At 38.6% G+C, this 26,254-nt stretch overlaps 1 protein-coding gene across 1 annotated transcript in view; it reads right to left on the bottom strand.

Moving 5' to 3' along the window:
- The window catches only part of DNAH14 (dynein axonemal heavy chain 14), a 174,927-nt gene that overhangs the window by 101,612 nt on the left and 47,061 nt on the right, over positions 1-26,254 (bottom strand). The window contains 15 exon segments of the mRNA XM_044450129.1: positions 1,769-1,986; positions 2,800-2,863; positions 4,530-4,745; positions 6,696-6,818; positions 7,295-7,384; positions 8,390-8,554; positions 12,355-12,438; positions 14,636-14,822; positions 15,365-15,433; positions 16,697-16,842; positions 19,223-19,276; positions 20,112-20,340; positions 22,230-22,480; positions 23,669-23,756; positions 25,788-25,862. Of these exon segments, the coding sequence (XP_044306064.1) occupies positions 1,769-1,986; positions 2,800-2,863; positions 4,530-4,745; positions 6,696-6,818; positions 7,295-7,384; positions 8,390-8,554; positions 12,355-12,438; positions 14,636-14,822; positions 15,365-15,433; positions 16,697-16,842; positions 19,223-19,276; positions 20,112-20,340; positions 22,230-22,480; positions 23,669-23,756; positions 25,788-25,862 (2,059 nt within the window).

The following is a 26,254-nucleotide window of genomic DNA, read 5'->3' as shown; positions in this document are numbered from 1 at the left end:
TCAACTTCAACATCCCACACACTGAACCAGAGCATTGCAATGTCTATAATCTGTATTTTAAAGAATGGCAACATGTAGGATTACTCTTATTATTTTGATGCAAGATTGTATGTAAGATTATAATTACTAAATTCGCTGTTTCATGGAATAGCAAGTACTGAATTCACAGTCTATACATTCACATTTATACATTCAAGAGGTAAGTCAGAAATTGAAGACAAGTGAAAGCAAGGATAACAAGACTTAAAGCCAGGAGCTTTTGGCTCATTCCCTTTCAGTGGATAATCGTAAGGTTGCTATAAATGGATTGAGTTCACTGTTCCAGAAAGGTCTGTTGCACCTTAGTCTAATAATATTATTCCAAAATAAACAGCCTATGTTGTCAGATTAACAGTTATTCTTAGTAGCTAAATGCACACACAACACTTTAAAGGAAAAGGGAGACACAGCAAAAGACCATGAAATGTTATAGGCAACAGTAGGCCTGTCACAGCTTTATGCAGAGTCCAAATATATATTAGGAAAAAATATTAACTATGCTGATAATATCCAACATAAAGGACAATAAATCCTCCTGACTCTATGCTCACAAATATTTATTATGGGGTATATCTATTAACTGTATCCAAATATATTATTTCCTCTGAAATTGAACTGTTACACTTTTTTAAAAAATTAGTAACACATATAATTAGCAGGCATTTTTTTATTTATTTATTTTTATTTATATTGCAATTTATATCCTGCCTTTTTCCTACAAAGGGCTCAAGGCAGCTCACATCATTCTCCTCCTCCATCTTATCCCCACAACAACAACCCTGTGAGGTAGGTTGGGCTGAGAGTCTGTGACTGACCCAAAGTCACTCAGTTGGCTCCATGGCTGAGCGGGGACTAGAACCCAGGTCATCTGAGTCCCAGTCCCATGCTCTTAACCACTACACCACACTGGCTCTAATTAATTTAATTAACTTGGCATGTTTGCTGAGAATGTTGAATGAAAAGACCAAGTGAGGTCTGTGGACACCAGACATCATTTTGGCTCCCACTGAAGTCCCTGACTTATCCTTTATTGCTGTTATGCACCGTCTAGATGTCTCCAACTTATGGCAACTGTATGAATAAAAGTCATCCATATTGTCCTATCCATGGCAGCTCTGTTGGCTCCTGTTATGGATTCAATTAATCTTTAATTTGGTCTTCCTTTCCCACTTCTGCCTTCAACTTTCCCTAGCATGATTGTTTTCTCTTGTCTTCACATGATGTGAGCAAACCCACTTGTTTGTCTTTCTGTCAGTCCAGGATATTGGCAAAACTCTCCTCCAAAACATGTTTCAAACACATCCTTTTCTTCCTGTCAGCTTTCTTCACTGTCCAACTTTCATACCCTTACATAGTAATTGGGAATACTGTGCTGTCCTGGCCTTTGTCTCCAATGAAATCCTCCTACCGTTTTTAAGAACAACAGCAGCAACCAGGTTTCTTGCTGGCTCCTGGGATGGCTTCAAAGCAAAGTGACGCCCTCCAGCCACTTGCATCTTCTTTTCCCAGGGAAGCCGCTGGGCGACACCTGGGGTCAGAGACTTCTTAGGTGATAGAAGTGGCAGTTGCTGCAGGCTGCTACTTTCCTCTGACGTGTGCCCATTTGGTGGTGGTGCACAAGAAATTCTCTCAAATTGCCAAAAAATCCCACACACCCCAAGGTGTCTGTGAAAAATAATCAGGTAACTAAGGAGCATAAATAGTCTTTTTTTTTTTTAAAGATACTGACCACATAAACCATGGCACATCTACTAACAGTAGCAGGGCTGGCCTGAGAGAGGCTGTCCACCTCAAATACCATTCTGATTCCTGGTGATAAATAGATTCTTTCACCATTAGCAAGACACAACATTCTGGTGTCATCTAGCACGGAATTTAAATTTTCTATCCAAGATGGATCTACTGGCCCATCCAGGATAATCCATTGCCAGTCAGTGATGGCTTCATCTAAAACAAATAAGCAAACAAACACACACACACGTGTACACACACACTTGTTAGAATTTCCAGCAATGTGTGTCAAGAAAGAAACAGAATAAGAAAACTGTAAAAGAAAACAATTTAAAAGAAAGTTAAAAACTTTTTAAAGGTTCATGCAAGTAATTTATTACTCTGGGAAATTATCTTCTAAAATTTACTCTCAAATTAGCTGATAATTAATTTGGAGGAGAAATTATAATGTCATATATAATAGGATATAACATTCATAGTATAATAACTTTTGGACAAAGGAATCCTAAGTTGGTGTGGTGATGAGACTCATAATGGGACCACTGCTGGAAACCCCTGTCAGAGTATAAGCAGCCAAGAGGGAAGTGAGGAACAAGTTTGCAGCAGTTTTTCTTCTGGTAGTTCCCACTGAAAAAAACACTTCCTATTTAAACAACAGTTGCTACAAACCTGCTAGCAGATTAATTTCTTTATATCAAATATCAGAAACAGCGAATATGAGCTTTGGCTCTTATTTGAAACTGTGTGCAGAGCCAAAGAACTAGTAGATAATTAGTAGCAACATTAATTTTATAGCCAGTTGATAATCTAATCTTGCACACCATAAATTGATTTTATCACTTTTATTCATGCTGAAATGTATCCGAGGAACAGCAGCTCTTCTGAGTTCAAATGACCTATGGTGTATGACATTATATTTCATAAAGAATTGTAGGAAAGCATGCTCCATGACTGAATAACTACTAAAATATTAAAATATTGCATAACTTGGACCTAAACAAAGAGAAGATAAGGTTATATAAGCCATACTTGTATTTTCTGTTGGTTGTGTTTCATCAGTTAGGATTGCATCAGCTGTAGTCACTGTGTTCAGCTACAAAAGAAAAGTTGCAACTAATTACACTGAATATTATTTGACAAAATAAATTTGAGAATTTATATACCAAGTTGATAATTTCAAAAGTAAACACAATGCTTGTTTTTCTTTTCCTAGACAAATCAAGTATATTTACAATACCATATTTTCAACTAATGTGGCCTATTTCTGGGAGGCTCCCTGACTATCATTTTTTGTTGCTATGTGCCGTCAAGTCATCTCCAGCTTCTGGCAATCCTATAAATTAAAGCTCAAATGTCCTATCCATAACAGACTTGTGCAGCTCTTGTAAATTCCAGGCTCTGGCTACCTTTATGGAGTCAATCCATCTGAAACTGACAGGTACATGAAATTCCTTGATTTTCTGATAAATATGATTAACCACAGAAAAGTCTAATATAAAGAAGAAGAAAAAAACCAAAAGGTTACGGAATGCTTCTACACAACTGACTATAGAACTGGATTCAAAGAATGCTTCTCAATGGCACCTTCTCAAACTGGGGAGAGGTAACCAGCAAGATACCATAGGGCTCAGTCCTGTGCTCTTCATAGTTATTTATGACTTGGGCAAGCAGGTGCTGGGAACCCTGATCAAATCTGCAGATGGCCCAAAGGAGTAACTAATACCACGGAAGACAGAAACAAAATTCAAAGGGATCTTGATAGCCTGGAGTGATGGGCTGAAAGCAACAGAATGAAATTCAATAAGGACAACTGCCAAGTTCTATGTCTACAGCTGCAAAAAAAAAAAAAAAAAAAAAGGCATATGCTATAGGGGCCTACATTAATCAAAGCATAGGTTCAAAATCACATGAGGTACAAGCTCCCCTCTTTTTGGCACTAGTTAGGCTCCATCTTGAGTATTGTTTCCAGTTCTGGGCACCACACTTCAAGAGAGTTGCAGAAAATTTGGAAAAAGTTCAGAGGCAGGCAATAGAGATGATCAGAGGACTGGAAACCATGCACTATGAGAAGCGATTGAAATAACTGGACATCTTTAGCCTGGAGAAGAGAAAAATATATGATAGCATTTTCCAACAGTCAGTTTCCAGGTTCCAAATGAGTTCTGTTCTTGAGAATGTCTTTAAGCCAAATTTGTTCAATAACTGAACTCGGGTTCCATCAGGTATTGGTCCAAGAGTTGTTAAGTGAAGGTGACCTGGCCTAATCTGCGGTGCTGCGACCTTCTTCTTCTCTAGAATCTGATTTGTTAGAATTATTTATAAAATATATTAAATGCATAACTTTGTTTTCTCAGTGCAGTGGGTTGACTCTTTTTTACCTCAAGCAATCCCCTATTCTGAAAAGAAATTGAGTAAGGATTAAAGATGGCTCCCTGGCATCAAACCAGGTCTGCTTACTTGCTTCTGATGGTCTATTCTCTTATCTTTCTCAATGTATAATGTTGAGTCACTTCACAACTATTTCTTACCTCTGTTTTAAAATCTTTATTTTTCTATCATAGTACACTGCTAAATGAGTCAGAATACTGCATTAGCTTTACTCTATTGCAGTATTTACTCTTTACAGAATTTGCAATTCTAGATCACGAAACCAAGAAACAAACCCAGAAATTCCAAAATTTCTATAGTGTAACACAGAAGTCTGCACAGTGTGATACAAAACATCAATGCCATTATAATTACAAAAATGTTGAACTCACAGTGTACAAGTCTTGCATTTCAGAATTTGTACCAATGCCTGGTTCTTTCTTTTTAGGCTTTTTGCCTGCAAGTCGGGCAAACGTTCGAACTGCTGATGATAACAGACCATCTGACCATTCCATGGTGCTAGTATTTGTCTCTCCAAAAAGTTCACCAAGAGTAACACACTTTGGATTTATAACAAAAGTGTCCACTTTGCCTTTCTTTAAAGAATTCTGAGAAGAACATACACCCCCACATACATAATGATTATTTTTCATCAACAATGATTACTGTCGTTTTTATATTAATACAAACATTAAAAAAACAAATCAATAAGGTGAAGCCATTTCTGTTGTGCATGCTCTGTCACTAATTGCTTTAATTTGGGGAGAAAACACTGATTACATCCTTACTGAATAGATAGAGTAGAGCTAGCTATTGAGTAGAGCTAGCAATTGAATTATTTATACAAAAAGATTCTGGAAATTCCCCAGATTTGTACCAAAGCCATTTGGGATGGATTTCATAAACACTGCTCTTTACTAATGTAATATTTATTAAATTCATAAAGCTCGTGTTAATCAAATTGTCAAAATCCATATAGAAAAAACTAAATGGATAAGCTGAAACAGTTTGCCCAATCCTCCATCCAATTTGCAGGCAAATGGAATTCCATTTTTGGAGGAAGGATGTATAATTGCAGCAGGAGGGGCATCAAACTTCTCTATCTTGTTTTCTTTTTTCTTTTGATTTGACATTTTTTAAAGCTGCCACTACAGTATCAATGACAATGCACAATGGAGCTCTGAAAATTGTGGCTCAGAACTGTTCTCCTACTTCTGTGTTACTGAAGCTGCTGGCTTTAAAACAGGCAAAGAGAGAGAGGTCTTTCTGTAAGAGGCTTTTATCCTGTCACCTTACCAAGGTTTTTGCTTCCAAATTCTTTGCCAGATTAAGATCTGTTCCTTTATATATACATTTCCTCCAGGAATTTTCTTTCTCTGCCTTTCTATATTTCCATTTCACAACCACTAGCTGGCATTCTAGTATAGCAGAATGTTGTGTGCAAACATTGCAGACTTTTCATGCTGCCATTCCCAGTAATGTCAGATTTTCTTCCATGTTAAAAAAGGGGGGAAATGGAAATGGATGCAAAGAATGGGAGAGACCTTGGAGGATAATCATGCTATGCAAATACCCACAAGTCACTGTGAGTGAAGAATCATGCGTGCAGAACAAATGGCTTCTACAGAAAGTCTCTTGAAGAGAAAGAAATCAGAAAGAAGAATGGGAGGTGGAACAGGTAAAACACACAGCAGCAATTGTAAATCTCTTCCTCTCTCTGAATGAATGAATGAATGAATGAATCCATTTGGCCCCCATAAATCATTTTGCCTGCCTCCTTTTGCATTACTTCATGGATTCAGCTGATATTCTGTCCCCATAAAATGTCTTAAATAGGCGCTCAATAGCAAATGTAAGAATAAAAATGCTGTTTCTACAGCATATAAAAGGATCCTATGTGACTGTGTAACCCCTATGAAGCATGTTATTTTGTGTGTATATAGAAAAAATATAGGCAACTATACCTAGTAGGAATTTGCTCAAAATTTGAAGGGCTCAACACGGGAAATAATAAATGGGCAGAACTGCACCATAAATATATTTCTTAAATTTAGGATTCCTTGCTTGCTGCACTTTCTGAATAAGTTTCTACACTTATCATACTCTCCCATATTGTATCAACCCATTGCACTTTAGTTGGTTGCTTTGGACACTCTTAATTACACACTATACATGGCTTTGCAGGTGTACACAATAGGGTAAGGAGGTTTCTATGCAGGCATCCAGGATCTTTGGGTTCAAAAATATTCTCCCATGTCCTAAAATATCCTTCTCACCAAGTCAGTTTATCTGGAATACAAGACTGCTCTCTTAAACTACTTGTTAAAAATAGGATAATTTTTCATAGCAAAATATATTTGAATGATAAATTTAAAAATGACATGGGAAAGCAATTGGGGTTATCTCACTACTACGGCAATAACCAACTGTGTTATTTCATACTCGTCAGACATGAATACATACTAAATATATCAATGAACAGCAGTCTTAAAAACAGATCTAGATTTTAATAAATAAAATATAAATATATAATATATATAACTCCATACCAGAACAACATCAATTTTTGTACCACTGTCCATTTCCATCAGTGGTAAGACCATCAAGGCTTTTTCTAAGATTGATCTAATTGTAGTCTTCCCTCCACCTGTAGGACCTACTAGCATCACACCAACACAAGCCTGCAAAAACACTTTAAAAGATTATGTCTTGCATATTAAAATTTCTTTGGGCACAATCATAGTCAGATAAAAAATGACTGAGTTCCACATAAAAACTACTACAATTCTCAACATTCTGGAATGCTGGGAATTAATAGGACAGATTTTTCTATATGTATTTCTAAGAACATTAATCCATCTCTTACAACATGTACATTTCTATACTGTACAGGAGTTTCCTTTTCCTTTGTTCACCATATCAGTTAGTACAATTTTTACTGCAGTTTATTGAATTACATCTAATGGCTATAATATAAGAGTTCTCTGGGAAACACTGAGTTGTCCAGAATATTTAAATCCCATAACACTTTAGAGCTAATGCTTTGTTTATTATTATTTATTATTTCAATTTGTATGCTACTACAATAGCATATATCTGGGCTCTCTGCGCAGCTCACAATATGAAAACAATTTATCACAGGATAAGCTGTACTTACCACAATTTGGTTGTAAAACTGAATAACCTTCGCTATCTGACTTTCCCATGGCTGCAAACCTAACAGCTGTATTGCAAGAGATATTGCGCCCTAAAGTTTAAAAACATCTATTGTTAGAACTATAATAATACTTCAAGAATAGGAGCAAAAAAAATTGTACCTTATATTTTGCTAAGAAAGATTCATTGGCCTGATTCGCACAATGCAATAACCCTCAACAATCCAAATCCTGAGTGGTTTCTGCAGGGTGGTTTATTTTTAATGAACAAGTTGACCCATGGCTTGTTTTAGGGTTCCTTCTACCAATAATGGCTTGTTCTATTCTCCAAGCTTGACAGGGTGATTTTATACGAAACAGTTGCTAGAAATGGTTACAGAACCTCTTGGCAAGAGCAGAAAAAGTTCACTTTCATAGTCTTGCCAGTGAATTACCTTCCACCAGTGTCAACACTGCACTTTGGAACAACCATCATTAGTTCCTTGGCTTTTTACTTTGACCAGGCAAGACTACACATACTGGATAGCCACAAGAGTGCACTTGCATACTTGCAAAAAAGGGTCAAAATTATCTTTTAAAAATTGTGCCATTTTCAGAGGCTGAAAAATGTAACTCTAATTGTGCTTTTTAAGGCTCTGATTTTGATTTGATTTGATTTTTATGGAAGCAGATGAAAAAGTAGTGGCAAATGGAGTAGGAAGGGCAGACAAAATCGGTTTTGCTATAAAGGACACTGGGATCTTGTCTGAAGAAGGACACCAGGCCATGGCAAATCCAATTAGCACTGTGGGTTTTTCAGTCACACACAGCCCACCAAAGCTTAGTGTGAAGTGCAAACATGCCTGCTTTCTTTGGTAGTGAACCAAACCACCAAACTCATAACCACAGCTGAAGATACCACTGCCCCTCACCACGGGTGACTTTCACTGCCCTCATTCAGGGATTTGAATATGCTCCCTTGCTGTGAAAATAACTAAAATCAAATTTCAACTGTTGATGGTTTTCTTCTTACCCCTTAGATATCATCACATTTCTATCTAAAATATTATTTTTTGAATGATCACATTTGGGCTGGGTAAAAATGCATATTTCATTACCTCTAGTCGCTTGAGGCTAACTTTTGGAACTCTCATCTCTGGAAACAGATCTTTCATAATGTCCTCAAAAAGTAAAACATCCTCAGCAAGAAATTTTGGTAAATTTACTTCTTTCAGCACACTGAACATGATGAAAATTTCTTCTACTGCAGAAAACTTTTTTTTCTTATTTCTACATAAATTACAAAGACATACAAAACACATACTGTATTACTTATTCTTTTGATTTAAAGAGACAAGATATTTTTTAATTGTCTTTTGATGCATGGAACCTACTGCATATTTTAAAGCAAATATTTTTCAAGGTATTTATTGGAGCTTATAATGCTCTCTAACCTTAAGTTTGTTGTTGTTGTTAGTAGCAAAGTCATGTCCGACCCATCGCAACCCCATGGACAACATTCCTCCAGGCCTTCCTGTCTTCCACCATCTGCCGGAGTCTACTTAAGCTCACACCAACTGCTTCAGTGACTCTATCTAGCCACCTCATTCTCTGCTGTCCCCTTCTTCTTTTGCCATCTATTGTTCCCAGCATTAGGCTCTTCTCCAGGGAGTCCTTCCTTCTGGCCAAAGTATTTGAGTTTCATCTTCAGTATCTGGCCTTCTAAATAGCAGTCAGGGTTGATCTCCTCTAGGACTGACTGGTTTGATCACCTTGTGGTCCAGGGGACTCGCAGGAGTTTCCTCCAGCACCACAATTCAAAGGCCTCAATCCTTTGGCGCTCAGCCTTCCTTATGGTCCAGCTTTCACAGCCATACATTGCAACTGGGAAAACCATAGCCTTGACTATACGCACTTTTGTTGGCAGGGTGATGTCTCTGCTTTTTAGTATGCTGTCTAGATTTGTCATAGCTTTCCTCCCAAGGAGCAAGCGTCTTTTAATTTCTTGGCTGCAGTCCCCATCTGCGGTGATCTTGGAGCCCAGGAAAATAAAATCTGTCACTACCTCCATTTCTTCCCCATCTATTTGCCAGGAAGTGAGAGGACCGGATGCCATGATCTTAGTTTTCTTAATGTTGAGTTTCAAGTCAATTTTTGCACTCTCTTCCTTCACCTGCATCAAGAGGCTCTTTAGTTCCTCTTCACTTTCTGCCATGAGAATGGTATCATCTGCATATCTGAAGTTGTTGATATTTCTCCCAGCAAGCTTAATTCCAACTGGTGATTCATCTAGCCCACCTTTCTCATGATGTGCTCTGCATAAAAGTTAAATAGGCAGGGCAACAGTATACAGCCTTGCCGAACTCCTTTCTCAATTTTGAACCAATCAGTGGTTCCATGTCCAGTTCTCACTGTTGCTTCTTGACCCGCATATAGGTTTCTCCAGAGACAAATAAGATGGTCTGGTATTCCCATCTCTTTAAGAACTTGCTACAATTTGTTGTGATCCACACAATCAAAGGCTTTAGCATAGTCAATGAAGCAGAAGTAGATGTTTTTCTGAAATTCCCTAGCTTTCTCCATGATCCAGCGTATGTTGGCAATTTGATCTCTAGTTCCTCTCCCTCTTCAAAATCCTGCCTGTACTTCTGGTAGTTCTCGGTCCACATACTGCTGGAGCCTAGCTTGTAGGATTTTGAGCTTCACTTTCCTGGCATGTGAAATGAGTGCAATGGTGTGGTAGTTTGAGCATTCTTTGGCATTGCCCTTCTTTGGGATCAGAATGTAAACTGACCTTTTCCAATCCTGTAGCCACTGCTGAGTTTTCCAAATTTGCTGGCATATTGAGTGTAGCACTTTTACTGCATCGTCTTTTAAGATTTTGAATAGCTCAGCTGGAATGCTGTCACCTCCACTAGCTTTGTTGTTGCTCAGACTTCCTAAGGCCCATTAGACTTCACATTCCAGGATGTCTGGCTCGAGGTCAGTGACCACCCCATCGTGGTTATCAGGGACGTTAAGCTCTTTCTTGTATAGTTCCTCTGTGTAATCTTGCCACCTCTTCTTAATCTCTTCTGCCTCTGTTAGGTCCCTGCCATTTTGGTCCTTTATCATGCCCATCTTTGCATGAAATGTTCCCTTCACATCTCCAATTTTCTTGAAGAGATCTCTGGTCCTCCCTAGTCTATTGTTTTCTTCTATTTCTCTGCACTGTTCATTTAAGAAGGCATTCTTATCTCTTCTAGCTATTCTCTGGAATTCTGCATTCAATTGGGTGTATCGTTCTCTTTCTCCCTTGCCTTTTGCTTCCCTTCTTTCCTTAGCTATTTGTAAATCTTCCTCAGACAGCCATTTTGCTTTCTTGCATTTCTTTTTCTTTGGGATGGTTTTAGTTGCCACCTCTTGCACAATGTTGTGAACCTCTGTCCATAATTCTTCAGGTACTCTGTCTATCAGATCTAATTCCTTAAATCTATTTGTCACTTCTACTGTATATTCATCAGCGATATGATTTAAGTCATACCTGAGTGGCCTAGTGTTTTCCCCTACTTTCAGTTTAAGCCTAAATTTTGCAACAAGAAGCTCATGATCTGAGCCACAGTCAGCTCCTGGTCTAGTTTTTACTGACTGTATAGAGTTTCTCCATCTTTGGCTGCAGAGCCCATAGTCAATCTGATTTCTGTGTTGACAGTCTGGTGATGTCCATGTGTAGAGTCGTCTCTTGGGTTGTTGGAAAAGAGTGTTTGCTATGACCATCGTATTCTCTTGACAAAATTCTACCAGCCTGTGCCCTGCTTCATTTTGTATTCCAAGGCCAAACTTGCCTGTTATTCCAGTTATCTTTTGGCTAATGCTAAAGTGGGATTTTGCATTCCAATCCCCCATGATGATAAGGACATCATTTTTGGGTGTTAATTCTAGAAGGTGTTGTAGGCCCTCATACAACCGATCAACTTCAGCCTCTTCAGCACCAGTGGTTGGGGCATAGGCCTGGATGTTGAATGAGTTAAGTTATCCCAAACCTAACCCTTGTTATGCAAAATAAAATATAAAGTTAAAAGTAATCCCCCTATGCTTAGTTCTGGCCATAAAATGCTAAAGGTCTAACACTCTTGACTACATATGCTCAGACTAAGGTCCACACATAATGAGTTAGTAAGAGATCCATGGCTGGATTTCCTGCATTGTTTTGATCAAAGCATAACATGTTGCTCATATATTTCTTCCACAAAGAAAAGAATGTGCATGTGTGACTGTGTGTGAACTCTTCAGACTGAAAATTTTATTTTGTTCTTTTCCTATGCAGAGCAGAAGTTTCCCCAGGAGCTATAAGCAATGCTCAGGTTTCGGATTAGAAGCAGATACAGGCCCAGGTCCAATTACTGTCCAGTTAGTGTTAGGAACATGATGTCAGACTGCAGCTCCCTCCCTGCACTCCAGATGTATTTTGTGCTACTGTTCACCTGAGCTGAGCCACAGAACCTGCTTTATTTCTAGAAACTCAGTAGCAAGGCTACTGAAATTGCTCATGCCAAAGTTTTGTAGAATAGACAGGGGTGCTGAAAACCCTTGGAACTGTTTGATGGTGGCGGTAGGTTGACTGTGCTTGTACTCGGGGAAAACTCTTCAGAGCAATGGCTCTGGGCAGGCATGAAAACTGTACAGAAGAATGAAACTAGGGCTTTGGGGAAAGCCAGTTACTTTCATTTCTGTGCAAGAGCAGCTTTTCCATTAAATAATTGAACATCACCAACATTTGGCACAGCACTAGTTCTATGTCTCCACAATTTCCCATCTTTATGTGGTTTGTTCTATTTGTCTTACTTTTTGCCAAAGAGTCTCATGCTAGTCTCATGTAAAGTTAAAATTATCCCCCATCATGGCAGAACTGTATTTTGGATTTGATGTTTTCCAAAATGTCTTCTTCAAACAGGAATACAATTGTGTTGGCACTGACTGCAGATCTTTCGCCATTAAAGGGTGGTGCTAAAAGTGTTGTACTGGGACTATGGCATGCTCAGTACATCATCTTCTATGCAGAGGTCATCAATGCTCAGGAAATGCCCCAGTTATGCAGATAAACTTACTGTGTTTTTAACTCCTGTCTCTTCTGACCAGCTCTTAGCAGCACAGTTTTGATGGCTCTCATGCCAAAATCATAATGATCCTAGAAATCATACAATAAGACCATTATTTCTCCCTGTAAGCAACTTCCTTCAACTGTCTCTATTCTGGTCAGTAGGCCACAGATTTCTCTAAATTCTGGCAAACTTACAAACAGAACATCCTTTTCTTATTCTCCCCAGTTGATCAGTTCCAGATGTGATATCTAAATTAAGCTGTAGCAACTAAACACAAACCAATCCACATCCTTACATCCTATGGATTAACAATAACAAATGGCCCAGTCTCTGCGGCATCCAATTAAAAAAACCATAGGAAGTGTTATGGATTTCTGGGCTGCAGACAATGCCTTCGTGTTGCCTGAATAATGCACTTTTCATCCAGAGTAAACCTTATCATGCTGTGCATACTGTCTCCCCTCTCTCTGCACTGTCACCATCTAAATCACAACCGCTGTTAGCCTCACCCATTTTTTCCACTCTGTATTTCTTTCTTTTCTCTGTGCAGCACCACAGGACATGATTCCCCCTTCTCTTTTCAACTGTTTCAATGGCCACTTCTTGCTGCAGCCCAATCACTGTGATGGTTTTCTGTATGTTCTAAAGTATGTTCTTATATCAGAGGCCTTGAATTCTTCTGGTCAAGCTTTCATGGTATACTGTTTTTCCTTGCCTACTGCCTTTCCTTTCATACCCTAACAATATTGTCCTTATCTTAAGTATCCTCAGAGTTTTATACCACTGTATAAATGTGAAGACTGAATGGAGGTTGGCTGTGCTGGAATTGCTAAGAAAAAGAAACTGGTGAGAACTGGTTATCTTAAATGATAGGCTGGGAACTCTCCAGTCGATGCCTCCTCTTGAGAGAGCTGGCTGAATAAAGATGTAAGTGCACAATTCTCCCAAACTCTAGAAACAACATTCGATCAGATGCTACAGCCTGTACAGTTTCTGTCCCTGAGAATACTCCAAGAAACCTTAAATACAAAACTGGTATTACTTGGATTCAATCCGGCAGCTTGTGCCCAGGAAAAAGGGTGGTAAAATATAAGAGGGGCTGGACAGCTGATCTCCTGATAGCTTGGGAAAGGATGCAGAACTTAGTAGAGGTGGGGGAGACAGCATCTTTGGGTGTCTGGATCGGCATGACCTGTGACTGGGGTGACGTGTGGATAATGTGGTGAGATAAGTGAGTCAGTTTCCATCCAGTCTAATTTTCAATACAATTAATACAATTTGCATTGTTATATCTTGTTCTTTTTTTCACTAGATTGTTTACTATGTCATGTTTTATTTTTTTGCTGTTTGCTGCTAGTAACTTTTTGCTTATTCACTTGCTCATGGACACTTCGAAAACAAAGAAATGCATTGGATACCCACCAATCCCACCAAAGCTAACATGTTTAACACAGAGGCTGTGGGGTGGCGGGGATATGATGAAGACGAAATCATTGCTATGCTGAAAAATATATTGTTGGAGATATGTCAAGCTGAAGGAGGTATCTCAGCAGTCTAAGAAGATGGGACAGCTCTCAGTCTCAGTCAAAACACTACATGGATCTGTGGATTCAACTGATGTACAAAGATGATGGACACAGAAGCTGCACATTTGTAAGACATTGCTCTTCTGCGTGGTTTGCAATGGCAGCTTCCCATAATACAATTTCAGCTCATGTTTCACTTTTGGAAGCTGCTCAAGAAGAGCTAACTTAGCCTGTGTGAATAGCTCCAGAGGATTTGTTGATTAATTATGTTATAAGTAATTTTATTTCCATATAGACCAATAGCTGAAGTTTGCTATCTCTCATCCATTCTGTTGTCACAGACAGACAATAGTTTAGCACAACCACAATCTCGTCTGCTGAAGACGGAAAGGAGAAATAGCCTATATGTCATCAGTATACTGATGATAATGCACTGCAAAACTCTGGATAAAACACTCCACAGTCTTATATAGATGTTAAATATGCTTGAGCATAACTGAAGACAGAGAGAGCCATATCTTATTAGGTTGTAAAGCAACTTGCTAAGGCATTGCCATCCTTCATCTCTGGACATGCAAAGTCCAAAACAGAGCACTCCATGTAGGCAGCTCCCCTACTGACACAAAAATTGGTGATGTTTCCCTCTACCTGTTTTGCAAAATCAGTGCCTGCAGGGGCTTAATGAGTCCTGCCTGAGAAGAAAGTCAGAGTGCAATATAGTTGAATAATAAAAAATCAAATATTTGCCATATTTTACCTGCTGTGACAGTTGCTTGCTACAAAGATGATAAAGATTTACAATCTTTCCCGAGAGTGTTCTTGCTGATTTGAAACCTTCTGAAAACAGCATTATTTCAGCAATGAGTTCATAGTCCGGGACCATCATTGAGACAGGGCGGAATAATGATTTTAAGTTGTCTGGGAGTTCTACACGTCCTTTGTAACTTAAGAGGAAAAAAGGAAAGTCATCAGGTCTATTTTTGAAATTAGAAATTAGGAGCACATAAAAGAATTAGCTTTAATATTTCCAAAAAATAGAAACAACTGACATCCAGGCACACTATTGCATATCAGTGTAGGGACATGACACCAGCAATATAGCTCTGGGAGATGACTGTATGGACCATTAGCACTGTATGTGTATGAGATCTATTGTTAAGGGAAAATGAATGAGAATTTATGTGCCAGTGAAAATTGACCTAATGTTCTAATTGAACTATTGTTCTAAAAATGACTCTTGAGATAGGCCCTGAAGGCAAAATGGCTGTTTCATGAAGTAAAATCCAGATGGAGCTGTAGGCTAGTGAGAGTGCACACACCATGTGTGTAGAAGGTCCTGAGTTCAGTTCCTGATATCCACAGTTAGGGCTGCAAAAGATTTCTTCTTCCAACATCGACAGTCAGTTTTGGTAGTGCTGAACTATATGGACCAATATTTATACCAAAAATGGTTTTGCTAGCTCTGATAGTGCCTATTATTACTTACCCAGGATTCATGGTAATAAAGATTGCACAGAATGGTTTCAGCCGGATTTCTTTTCCTTCTAGAATAAATCTAGGACAGATTAGTTAATTGAAGATATATTTTTCTGAAGTTAGAAAATGGATCATATTATCACTAAAACTTCTGTACTAAAACTATTTAATCTGTTTTTGAATTCAGCTCATGTGTTACTGCATAGCTGAGGTTTACAGGGCATTGTATATAGATACAAAATAGAACACAATAAAATCAAATCTAGCAACAAACAAACAAAAAACCAGTCCCCCTCACTATACAGACTTTAAATAACAAAGACCAAAAAATAAAAAACAAAAATATTTTGTTTGGATTAGATCTGGAAGGATTTTTTTTTTAAATCCACAACAGTTAAGAACACTTCTAAAATTGTAGCTTTAAGATACACCTGGACAATAAACTTTATACCAAGGTTCGTAGCATGCCCACCTGCCACCTGCCCACCCCCAATTCTGTAGTCTCTGACCGAGTCTGATTCAGAGTTGGAAAGATCTGATTTAGGGCCTGGTCAAGTTTTGAACTGTCAAGATGCTGGCAATGTGTCTCTTCCTGGTTTCATCGTGCACTGAAATAAGGGGAAAGCTGCTACTCCTGTTTCCCTCGGACCATCACTAGCTTGGGAAAGATCAGCTGGATTGCCACTACTTGAAGAACATTCCTTGATAAGGAGCAAGGCCAACAGCCTCCCCCAGATAGAACTGACAGCTGTAAAGGGAGGAGAGAAGGCAGTATATGAAATGCAGTTCTTGACTTAGGCTGGGATCTCCTGTAGGGTTAGGCTGACAAGCAAGGAACTTGATTCGCCTCACCGTTGCATGAAAGCTGCAGCAGTGGCACCACAACTTCTAGTTACAATGTTGTCAATCCCGAATATTCCCTTTATCGGACAATTCATGTACCCCAAACTTTTGCATGTTTTGAATCCTGTGCACTGGGATCCTGAGTTGGATTATACCGCTATACTTTAAGCTCTTTTTTCTGGCTCCTGCTCGGATAATCTGTCTGAAGGACTCAGATCCATGGACTCTGGTGAAGTGCTTATGAATCCTGTGTTAATAAAGGACTTCACCGTTTCTTTTACAAGTAGTTGCTTGCTGGTGCCAGGAGGAAGCTGAACTTGGAAGCTCTCGCCCTTCATATGCACAGGAAGACCTCATCCTGCAGTGCAGCATTGCTCCTATCAATCTCAGAGGTGGTACTGGGCTCCTTTTTCCCCACCACAGAACCCTGTACCCACATGCAATGAGTAGTCTGGCCATAAGGTATTATTTCTTTTTAAAAACAGTTTAAAATAAATACCTGACAGTCTGGCTATCTTTAGCTGCCTTGATTGCCTGAATCTGTGAAGCGATTGCAGAAAGGACTTCTATATCTATCCGATTGAATTCATCAAAACAACACCATGCTCCAGACTGGACCAGCCCACAGAACAATTTCCCCATCACCTAAAATATACATATTTTTTTCAGTAGCACCAAGTTAGGAAAATGAGAACATATGCACAAGAGATACTAATGATTTTGAAAATGGACTAATTTCTTTAAAGACAGGGAAAAATAAAGATGATTACTCAGATGATGAGATTTATTTGCTAAAACAAAAAACAGGCTTTTTAATTGTTAGTTTATTGTTTTTGTAAAACAGTTGTAATATACCTACATTCAGCTCAGTCAATGGAAAAAGAACTGGGTTAACATAATCTAATGGGTTAACTGGGTTAACATAATCTATCCTGAAAGCTATACAACTACTATGCATATTTAAATGTTTGAGTTGCATTACTATGCATACTGATTTCAGATTGCAAGTCTCAAATAATGGCACAAAGCCCTAGTAAATAAGCATTAGATTGCACAGTTGTTCCCTTTAGTGTTATTTGAATTTGGCCATGAATAGCTGAACTGCACATTTTGTTGGTTAATCAAGGAGAAAAATAAGATATAAAAGAAATAAATCAAACTGATTAAATAATCTCAGTCCTTACAAAAAATAATAATGCATGATGTTAATTTCCTGACAAGGAATGTATGATATAGTGTGCCCTCTTTCTGTGTGATCAAGTTTAGCTCCTGAAGTTTTAATCAAGCATTATAGTAGAAGTAGCTATTAACAGAGAGATTTATGGGATGTTGCACTGAGAGCTTTTCCTGAAATGCTAGAGGGGCATTCAGGGCCACAGTAGCAAAGAAGGTATTCGCCTTGGGTGTGTGAATTGTCTGCTTCTGGTATGATTGTCTTGAATCTGGTATGATGAATCTGGGTAGGAATCTCTTTAATCCAGATGATAGGTTGGTTTCAAAGTGTAGTTTCTAAACTTGCAGATGTGTTGTTTCTTGCTTCCTTACAGTCTTTCAGGTTTTTCTGTAATCGACTCCTTGGACTTGCAAGTCTTGCCTGGCTCCTCTTTCTCTTGGAGACTCAGTTGCAGGTCCTTTTGTACTACTGACCTTCAAGGTAATCTGCATGTCTTACAGGTTTCTTTAAATTGCTAACCACTCTCCTCTGATAAAGAATCACAGGCATAAACATGGGAGCGTCTAGGCTGAAGTTTCAGAGAGTTAGGAAGGTTAGCTTGTGGTTGAGCTCTCCATGCCCCTTCCTTGACACTGAGGCTGGATTTTAAGTCCAGTATTGGCCTTTATTTGTGGATGCAGCCACTTGTTTCTTTTGCCTTCACTATGGTTCTTCTAACTAGTATCACTTGGAATGGTCCTTTTTATCTGGATATAAGGAATTTCTTTTTTTGCAGGCCTTGGCATTGGAAAGGCAGCACAACCCCCCCCCCTTTTTTTTTGGAGGGGTGAAATGGGTTAAAGCACAATTTTATCTTGGACTCAGCAATTTATTCCAGTAGAAATCTGTTTTGTTTTGTTTTGTTTTTCTGGAGGGAAGAGGTTGCTAGCACATCACCTTGTTCTCTGATCTTATTTTCTACATGTTCAGAGGTTCCTTACAATGTAACTCAGCTGACTGTAGCTCTTCCACCTCTGAAGTCCTTGGCATTCAATCACAGACTGAGAACTTGGTATGGATCTTTCCACCAGGGCTGATGGGGATCTTTCCTCTGTTTTTACAAGAGGAAAACTCCAGGAAGAAGGTATTTTCCCTTTTTTGTCTTACATATTTGCCTGCATTGTAAGCCTCACAAACTGGGTACACACAACAATAGTTTTAAACTAAGAAACAAGACTTTGAAATTGACCTAGTCAGCCTTTCTGTCATCTGGATTAAAGAGATTCCTACTCAGATTCATTATACCAAATTGAAGAAGAACTTCAATTCCAGAAGCAGACATTTCACACAGCCTACCCTGCGGGCTAGAAAGAGTTGTGACTGCAGTCTGCACAGCAATAGCCAGATCCTGGTTTCAACTGCAGGGGTTCCTATTTGGTGTTTGTCTTCAGGGAATGGGAACTGAGTTGGTGTCAAATCACCACCTCACTGTCTAGGAGTCTCCACACCTGAAGTGATCTCAGCTTAGATCTTGAGCACTCCCAGGATTATTGCCCTGGAGAATTTCAACAACATTCATGCTGAAGCTGTCAGAATTACTATCAGCTCTGTAGGGAAGACACACCATCAGAAGCTTATAGATTTCTGTGTACCCTTGAAGAGTTTCCAGTTAGCCCTAGTCTCTGGAGATGACACAATTGGCCAAACCATCTATATTGGTCTTTCCCAGGAGCAATTTCTGGGATGTGGGTTTCTTAAGCAAAGGCATAGTAACCAGACAAAGTGAAATGACATTTCAAAAACAAGTTTAATGACATTTTTAAAATAACTTAACTTTCTAAACCTTAGATTAAATAAAATTGTGCACCATACCTTATCATCCAAGCCTTCAGAACAGTTAAAGGAAAGACAGAGTTTTCCCAAGGCCTTATAAAAGAAGACATACTTGGTTTAGAGCAAAAACAATTACATGCGTTTTATCTGACAAACCAGGAATGTAATAAGTGTTAAATGTGGAATAAGACCATATATTTTCAGTTTTAATTTGCCAGTTACCTTGAGTATGCCCTCAAAGCTGGCACTGGGGTAGGGCATTCTGGGAGGTAAGGGTAGAGTGGGATTCCTCTAGGAAATGATGTATCTAGAAGGCCTTCTCCCTCTCCTCCTCATAAACAGGTGCAAAAGATCTAAAGGGCCAAAACTAGCCCTCTGCATCTTCTGCAGGGCAGAGAAGCATGGACATGATCTTCCCCTTTCCACTTCTCCCACCCTTTATTTTTGTTGCTATATGCTGTCAAGCTTTCTATGACATATGGCAACCCTATGGATGGAAGCCCTCCAAAATGTCCTGTCCTTGATAGCCCTGCCCAGCTCTGGTCAACTCAAGGCTATGACTTCCTTTATGGAATTGATCCATCTCATAATAGGTCTTCTGTCTTCAACTTTTCCTAGCATTACTGTCTTCTCTAGTGAGTCTTGCCTTCACATGATGTGCCCAAAGTACAACAGTTTCAGTTTCGCTGTCCTTAATAAGATGTCTGTAATGCTCTGAGTTCAGAGGGCTAGGGACATCCCTGTTGGATTATGTCCAAAGACATAATCCTCTTCCTCCATCACAATATGTTAGCATTAAGAGCAGAGATCATAAGCCACAACACTATCTTGCCCGCTGCAGATTTAAAAACAAATCCTTACTGTTAGATATATGCAGAATGCACAGTTGCTAAAAAGAATTATATTTTGATATAAACTCCACACTTACCTTTGATAGATCTTTGACTGTTTCTGTTTTTCCTGTACCAGCTGGACCAGCAAGACAGCCTCCTAGATTTAGCTGTAGTGCTCCAGTGACAGTTAACCAACACCGATCTGTGAGCGGGGTGATAACCAAGCGTGGAGAACAGCCCAAATATTCATAACCATATTCAAAGGAGGCATAACCTTGAATGACCTTACATGGGCTGAGTTCATGCCATTCATAACGCAACTGCCTGTAATAAATAAATAAATAAAACCTTTTCTGTTAACATGTGCTGTAAACAGATTTTTAAAAATCAAAACAATAAGTGTACAAATCTTTAACATTATCAGTATGTATTGTGATTTTTCAATATTTATAAAATTGAAAGGCCAGCAATTCAACAAGAGCTGTGTTATATGTTAAAGTTAGTGAAATGATACAAACTCTAAACATAGGAGAACCAGTGTAGTATAGTGGCTAAGAGTTTGGGACTCAGGAGATCTCGGTTTTAGTTCCCACATGGCCATGCATTTCACTGGGTGACTTTGGGCCATTCACAGACTCTCAGCCCAATCTACTTCATGAGGCTGGTATTATGAAAATAAGACTGGGGGAGGGGAATCATGTAAGCCACCTTGAGTTCCTTGAAGGGAAAAAGGCAGGATATAAATATAACAAATAATTAATAAACATAATAAATAAATAATAAACTTAAAGAACAGATTCATCATGAGGAATATGCAAATGAAGCTGCCCAGGAATGAAAAGACACTGAACTATGGCCAATTTTGGCTCCATAAGATAGGATGCAACTTCTGTGCAGGACCTACTGCTCCAGACTCTTCTTTTAAGTTACAGTATGTTATTTAAAGACACACATGGACACAAAACAAATGGCTCAGAGACTGTCAACCATGACAAGTATTGTAGTGTTCATTTCCTAAGTGTTAGGAATTCCTAGCATACAGTGTAGAATGGTTATAATGAGAAGCTCGAAAGTTGCCAGGGAAGCTTGTCCTTGTCCAGGGTATGCTAGGAAATTTAGAAAACATCTGGATGCTGTAAATTGAACATGGTATTACCCAGTATGGAGTGGTATCTAGAAGGGAAGTGAGAATCTTATTACAGCCAACACATGTTGAAACTTCTCTTTAAAACCGTAAGACTATCTTTGAATTCTAACAGAGCTTGTAGGGCCATGTGTTATTTACCAGTAATCTAATTCCAGGCATAGGGTGAAACAAATGAGAGAGGTGAAGATAAGCTATAAAAATGAAATCTTACAATTTCTAAAATGTCATATTTAAAAGATTAACAGAAAATGAAGTGTGAATAATAATACACATGAAATGGAACAAACTGAAGAAAGTAAATAAGGAGAACCCAGAAGTCTAAAAGATGTGAAAGTGCAAAAACAAGTTTAAATATAATATAAGAGAATAGAGGGAATGAGAAGGAAGGATAAATTAGAACCATAGGAGAGTAATCTTTTGTGAGTGTACTCAGTTGTCAGATATACTGTGACAGTATATTGAATATTGAGCTTTCTCCCAGGTAAGTGTATAGCTGGATAGCGCCTTGAAAGTTCTGATCAAACATTTCAGCCTTAAAGGTTTAACACGGCAAGGGGAAATTTAAGTGAGCAAAAAGCTAAATTAGTCAAAATAAGAGTGTAGATAACTAGTTCTTGAAAAAGAATCTTTCTTAGCAGAAAGAAAGTGAATCTGGGAGATGAGCAAAAGAAAAACCTTACTCATGTATAAGATATTTGAGAAGGGATCACACGGGTATATGCACTAAAATTGTACAGGGAATATATTATGAATTTAGTGCTTAAACCTTCTGCGCCTATTATGTTAAGTGTTGCTTGATGACAGTTGGGTTGATAAAATCATAGAAACTGAAATCATGGTTCCTTTCAATACAGACACTTACACCAAGATAAGATGGCTACAAATTTAGCATCTCAAAAACTGCCATGCAGGTCAATCCTATTAGAATGCAATCTCATTAAATTACATAAAGCTATAGCACAGAACCTAATCCAACTGAGTTGTGCTCTATTTCCATATGGTGTTATTAGTTTCAGTTTATGTCAACATTTCCCCTCAACACAAAGATCAGAATTTCTAAATTTACCTTGTCCATTCAAAATGTTCAACATTATAAATCTCATGATCTATCATTGTCGTTAGTACATCCCTGCAGTGGATGAACAGAATAACCAATGCCTCCAATGTAGTTTGTTTATGGTAAGGAAGAATATCTGATGCTATCTCTGCTAGTTGCTCTAGAAGGCTGATCAGGTCATCACGGCCTGCTATCATCTCCTTTTTTGGATTAGAACATCGCAGATCTGTTTCACATTCCTCAGTAAACATGATTTGACTCTAGAAATAAAAACACTATTAGCAGCAGCAGCAGCAACTTGCTTTCTTGCATTTTCTGAGTTAAACTATGGAATTTGTTACCACAAGACATAGAGATGGCCACTAAATTAGATGACTTTGACTAAGGTCCTCAGGGAGGATAAGGCGATCAATGGCTGCTAGTCCTGATGGCTATGCATTACCTCTAGCAGCAAAGACAGCAGCCCTGTATTGATGAGCAGGATTCCACTATCGCACTTGTGTCCTACTTTTGGAGTTCCCACAGCCAATATTCAATGCTAGTTGTATAGCATAGTAGTATGGTACCCAGTGCTAGCGCAATAGGAAACTACCAGATCTTAAAGCACATAGAAATGAACACAAAAAGAGGTGGATCCACTGGTGTGATGTGTTCCGGAAATGTGTTCCAGTGTTTTGCTGAGGTTGCTTTAGAAAATGTCAGTTTCCATGTTGGCACACTAGTGGTGGGTACTGGTGGCACAACAGAAATAACAGGAGTGCAGTTGTAGTACAGAATAGTGACCTTGAGTTCCAAGGGAGAAATCCGACCATAAATTTTACTTAACATAAATTCTTATTCTTGAGGAAGGCAAAAGGGCATTCAATTATCCTTCAAGATAACCTTTTCCATAAGACAAGGAAGCGGGGCTAGATGAGTACAATGCAACCTTAGAAGGGGTTCTCCAGTCTCCCAGACCAGAATGGAAAACTGGGACAATACATTGAAGGCAAAAAATCCAAAACACACTGAGGTACAGAAACATATTCTATACATGATACAATATAAACAAAGAAAAAATATAAACAAAGAACACACACACACCTCAGGGGGAGGGGGCTACCAATGGGTCCTCCTGTGTCTATTTCCAAAGGAGGTAGAAGTAAGGGTTTTGGAATGCCAGTAATTCCAGCAGGCCTGACTATTGGCTGTGCTAACTAGGACTGATGGGAATTCATGTCCAAAACTTCTGGAGGGCATCAGCCATCAGGCTGCTCTAATCCCCCCCTCCACAAACACACACAAACAATCTTATTAAAGGCAAGTAATCAGTGAACACTGTGAGGTTTTCTTTAAAAATTCTCTCCATCTATCACCCATACAAAACTGAAGATAAAATAAGTATATATACATGCTTAAGTGGTGCTATGAGCAAGTTTTTAATGTACTTAAATAGTATTATTGCTTACCACAAGTAGAACCACCTGTCCTGGGTGAGTAAAGAACCATTCTTTAAATTCCATTAGGTGCCATTCTGCCACCCCAACAGTTATAAATCTGAAAGTATATTACATGGTTAGACCAACATTATGCAGTTGTGGTAAAATTATCATTACAGGTTACTACACTAGGCTATTGTCATTTATCAGACATTTCTGATAAAGAAATGTCTCTACAGATACAGTTAGATTTGACAAGGGTAGTGGAACTTCTACTGCTCCCTGTATCTTTCCCTTCATAATGCAATCGCCCTGCAATCGCTAGGACTTTTCTACATAAAACACTTATCATGTGCTCATCATTTCCTACACACATTTATTTATGGATTCCTTAGTCTTTAGATATATGAACTTTCAGTTTCATTTGTGTGCCTAAAGGGCACTTTTAGTGAGGGTTTGTTTAAGAGCAGGTAAAATGCAGTATTTAATTATAAAACAGAAAAAAATGCTTTTTTTACTTATGCATTTCTGCTATTCTGTTATCTTACAGTGCCACCAAGAGGTTGTGTGGCAGACAAGCAGGAAATGCTCCATGTATGGTGCTTGGATCTCAATTCTATATCAAAACGTAAATTAGGTACAGAAAATTAACAGCCTCATATCCAACAGCTCCTAGTTCAATAGAGCACATCCCTTGCGTTCTTTCTTTGCTTCATTTCATTTTTATACTTCCCCACAGCTGAAGCTTATTGTATTCTCTGATGTCTCAATGCTCAGGTAGGGCTGAGACAATCCTACAGCTGTAGCAGCCATAATTTTGCCTGTACCAGAAAGCCCTGTTCTTGGGGATTTTTCTGAGGTTTTGGCAACTTGTTTGCCAACATAAAAAATGCTGCTGGGGGCACTCATTGGAGGTTGTCATTTTAGTGGAAAACAGCTCATTTTATCTGAGAGGATCAGACAGTGACTGAAGCAGGCTTGCTAAAATATAGAAGTCACAATGTTCTACAATGTTGTGTTCCAAGTGTCCTATTACCGTACAACTACAGACTGGCAGGGGAAGCTGGCACTGGTAGTGTACTCATTCCAGGTCCCAGTCTGAACTTTTAAGGGGCTTTCTATAGTGCTGGATCTATTTGGGGCTATGGTTTGGCACCACGGATAACCTCTTGAAAGTTCTGATTAAAATCCAGAGTGAATTCACTGTTCCACTGACACTGGAACCACCATGTGCCACCAACATGAAGGTTTCATGCTGCTATTTCAAGCAATTCCAGACTTTCAGGGAAAAATGCTAAATGGCTGCAAAGCATGGGAGAGGTCCTGGAAGAGAAGGATGTTGTATAAGCCATCTGAAAGCTGCCACAAGTGAGGAACTGCAAGCACTCTTTGTGAAAAGGGAGGAAAGAAGCAACTCCAAGAGAGAACCATGGCAAGTCCTTAATCACATCACTGCACTAAGGCACAGAATGTTGTTGCTGTGCACCTTCATGTTGTCTCTGACTTATTCCATCCCTACAAGCCCTCCAAAATGCCCTCTCCATGGCAGCACTGCTCAGCTCTGGTAAATTCAAGCTGTGGCTTCCTTGCATAGAATAATGACCACACATCCAGAATATTTCTAATAGTTTAGTAGTTACACCCCCCCCCACTTTAGTTAAAGGAGATTTAATGTTAGCAACATGCCTATGAAACAAAACATCTTATGATCCTGCAGCAAGGAAATATTGAAGCATATTAGTGGTATAGCAAAATAAAAAAGTCATACACAGCTTAATTACTACTAATTGTGATGTATTTTGATACATTAGAGCTTATTGCATCAGATGAATAAAGTTCTATTATCCACTGAAAAATCTATTCAATTAGCTTCAAATATGCCACAAAATTGGTTCTCTTGCTGCTATGGACTAATATTATTTGGATATGAAATTTTGTAATTCTCATCCATGGATACTATTTTACTTTTGAACTTACCAAATTAATAACCTCCAAACTGCAATTATATATTAAAATAATTGTATTATAACTAAATAGGATTGTACCAACCTTAATTTAAACCTATGTTTGTAATAAGAAGAAAAAAGATAGCGATTCTGGCTTTTCATTGTAACAAACACTTTAAAAGGCTATTTTGTTTTATACTTACCTTCTCACCATATCATACATAGTATTTTCAACACTTCCTAGCCATTGTTCAACAGGACCTCTAATACGAATGCTCCTACAAGACAGTATTTGAAAATTCAACACTTAATATGAATAAAGGAATATAGTAATTTATTTTTGCTAACCTTCAGTTTCACTACTTTTAACATTAAAATGCTCCAACCATCAGTTCTGTAGTGTTCTCTCTCTAAGGCAGCCTTCCCCAGTCTCATGGCTTCCATATGTGCTAAACTACAGCTCCCATTGCTCCCAGTCATTACTGATGCTAGTAAGCAATAGCATGGGTTCCCAGTCGAAGCAGTAATTATGGGAGTGAATAGTGGGATAGTGCTTTGAAGACTACCCCACTCCCCCAGCAATGGAGGTACTTGGACTGGCCTCAAATACAGCTGTCAGGAAGAAATTACCTGTTCTTCATCGACAGGTAAGGCATTGAATTATTCTGTT

Source organism: Varanus komodoensis, unplaced genomic scaffold, assembly GCF_004798865.1.
Source record: "Varanus komodoensis strain SLA01 unplaced genomic scaffold, ASM479886v1 scaffold1, whole genome shotgun sequence".
Classification (NCBI taxonomy): Eukaryota; Metazoa; Chordata; class Lepidosauria; order Squamata; family Varanidae; genus Varanus; species Varanus komodoensis.
Note: the sequence above shows the minus strand (reverse complement) of the source record. Positions and strands in the feature narration are given on the sequence as shown.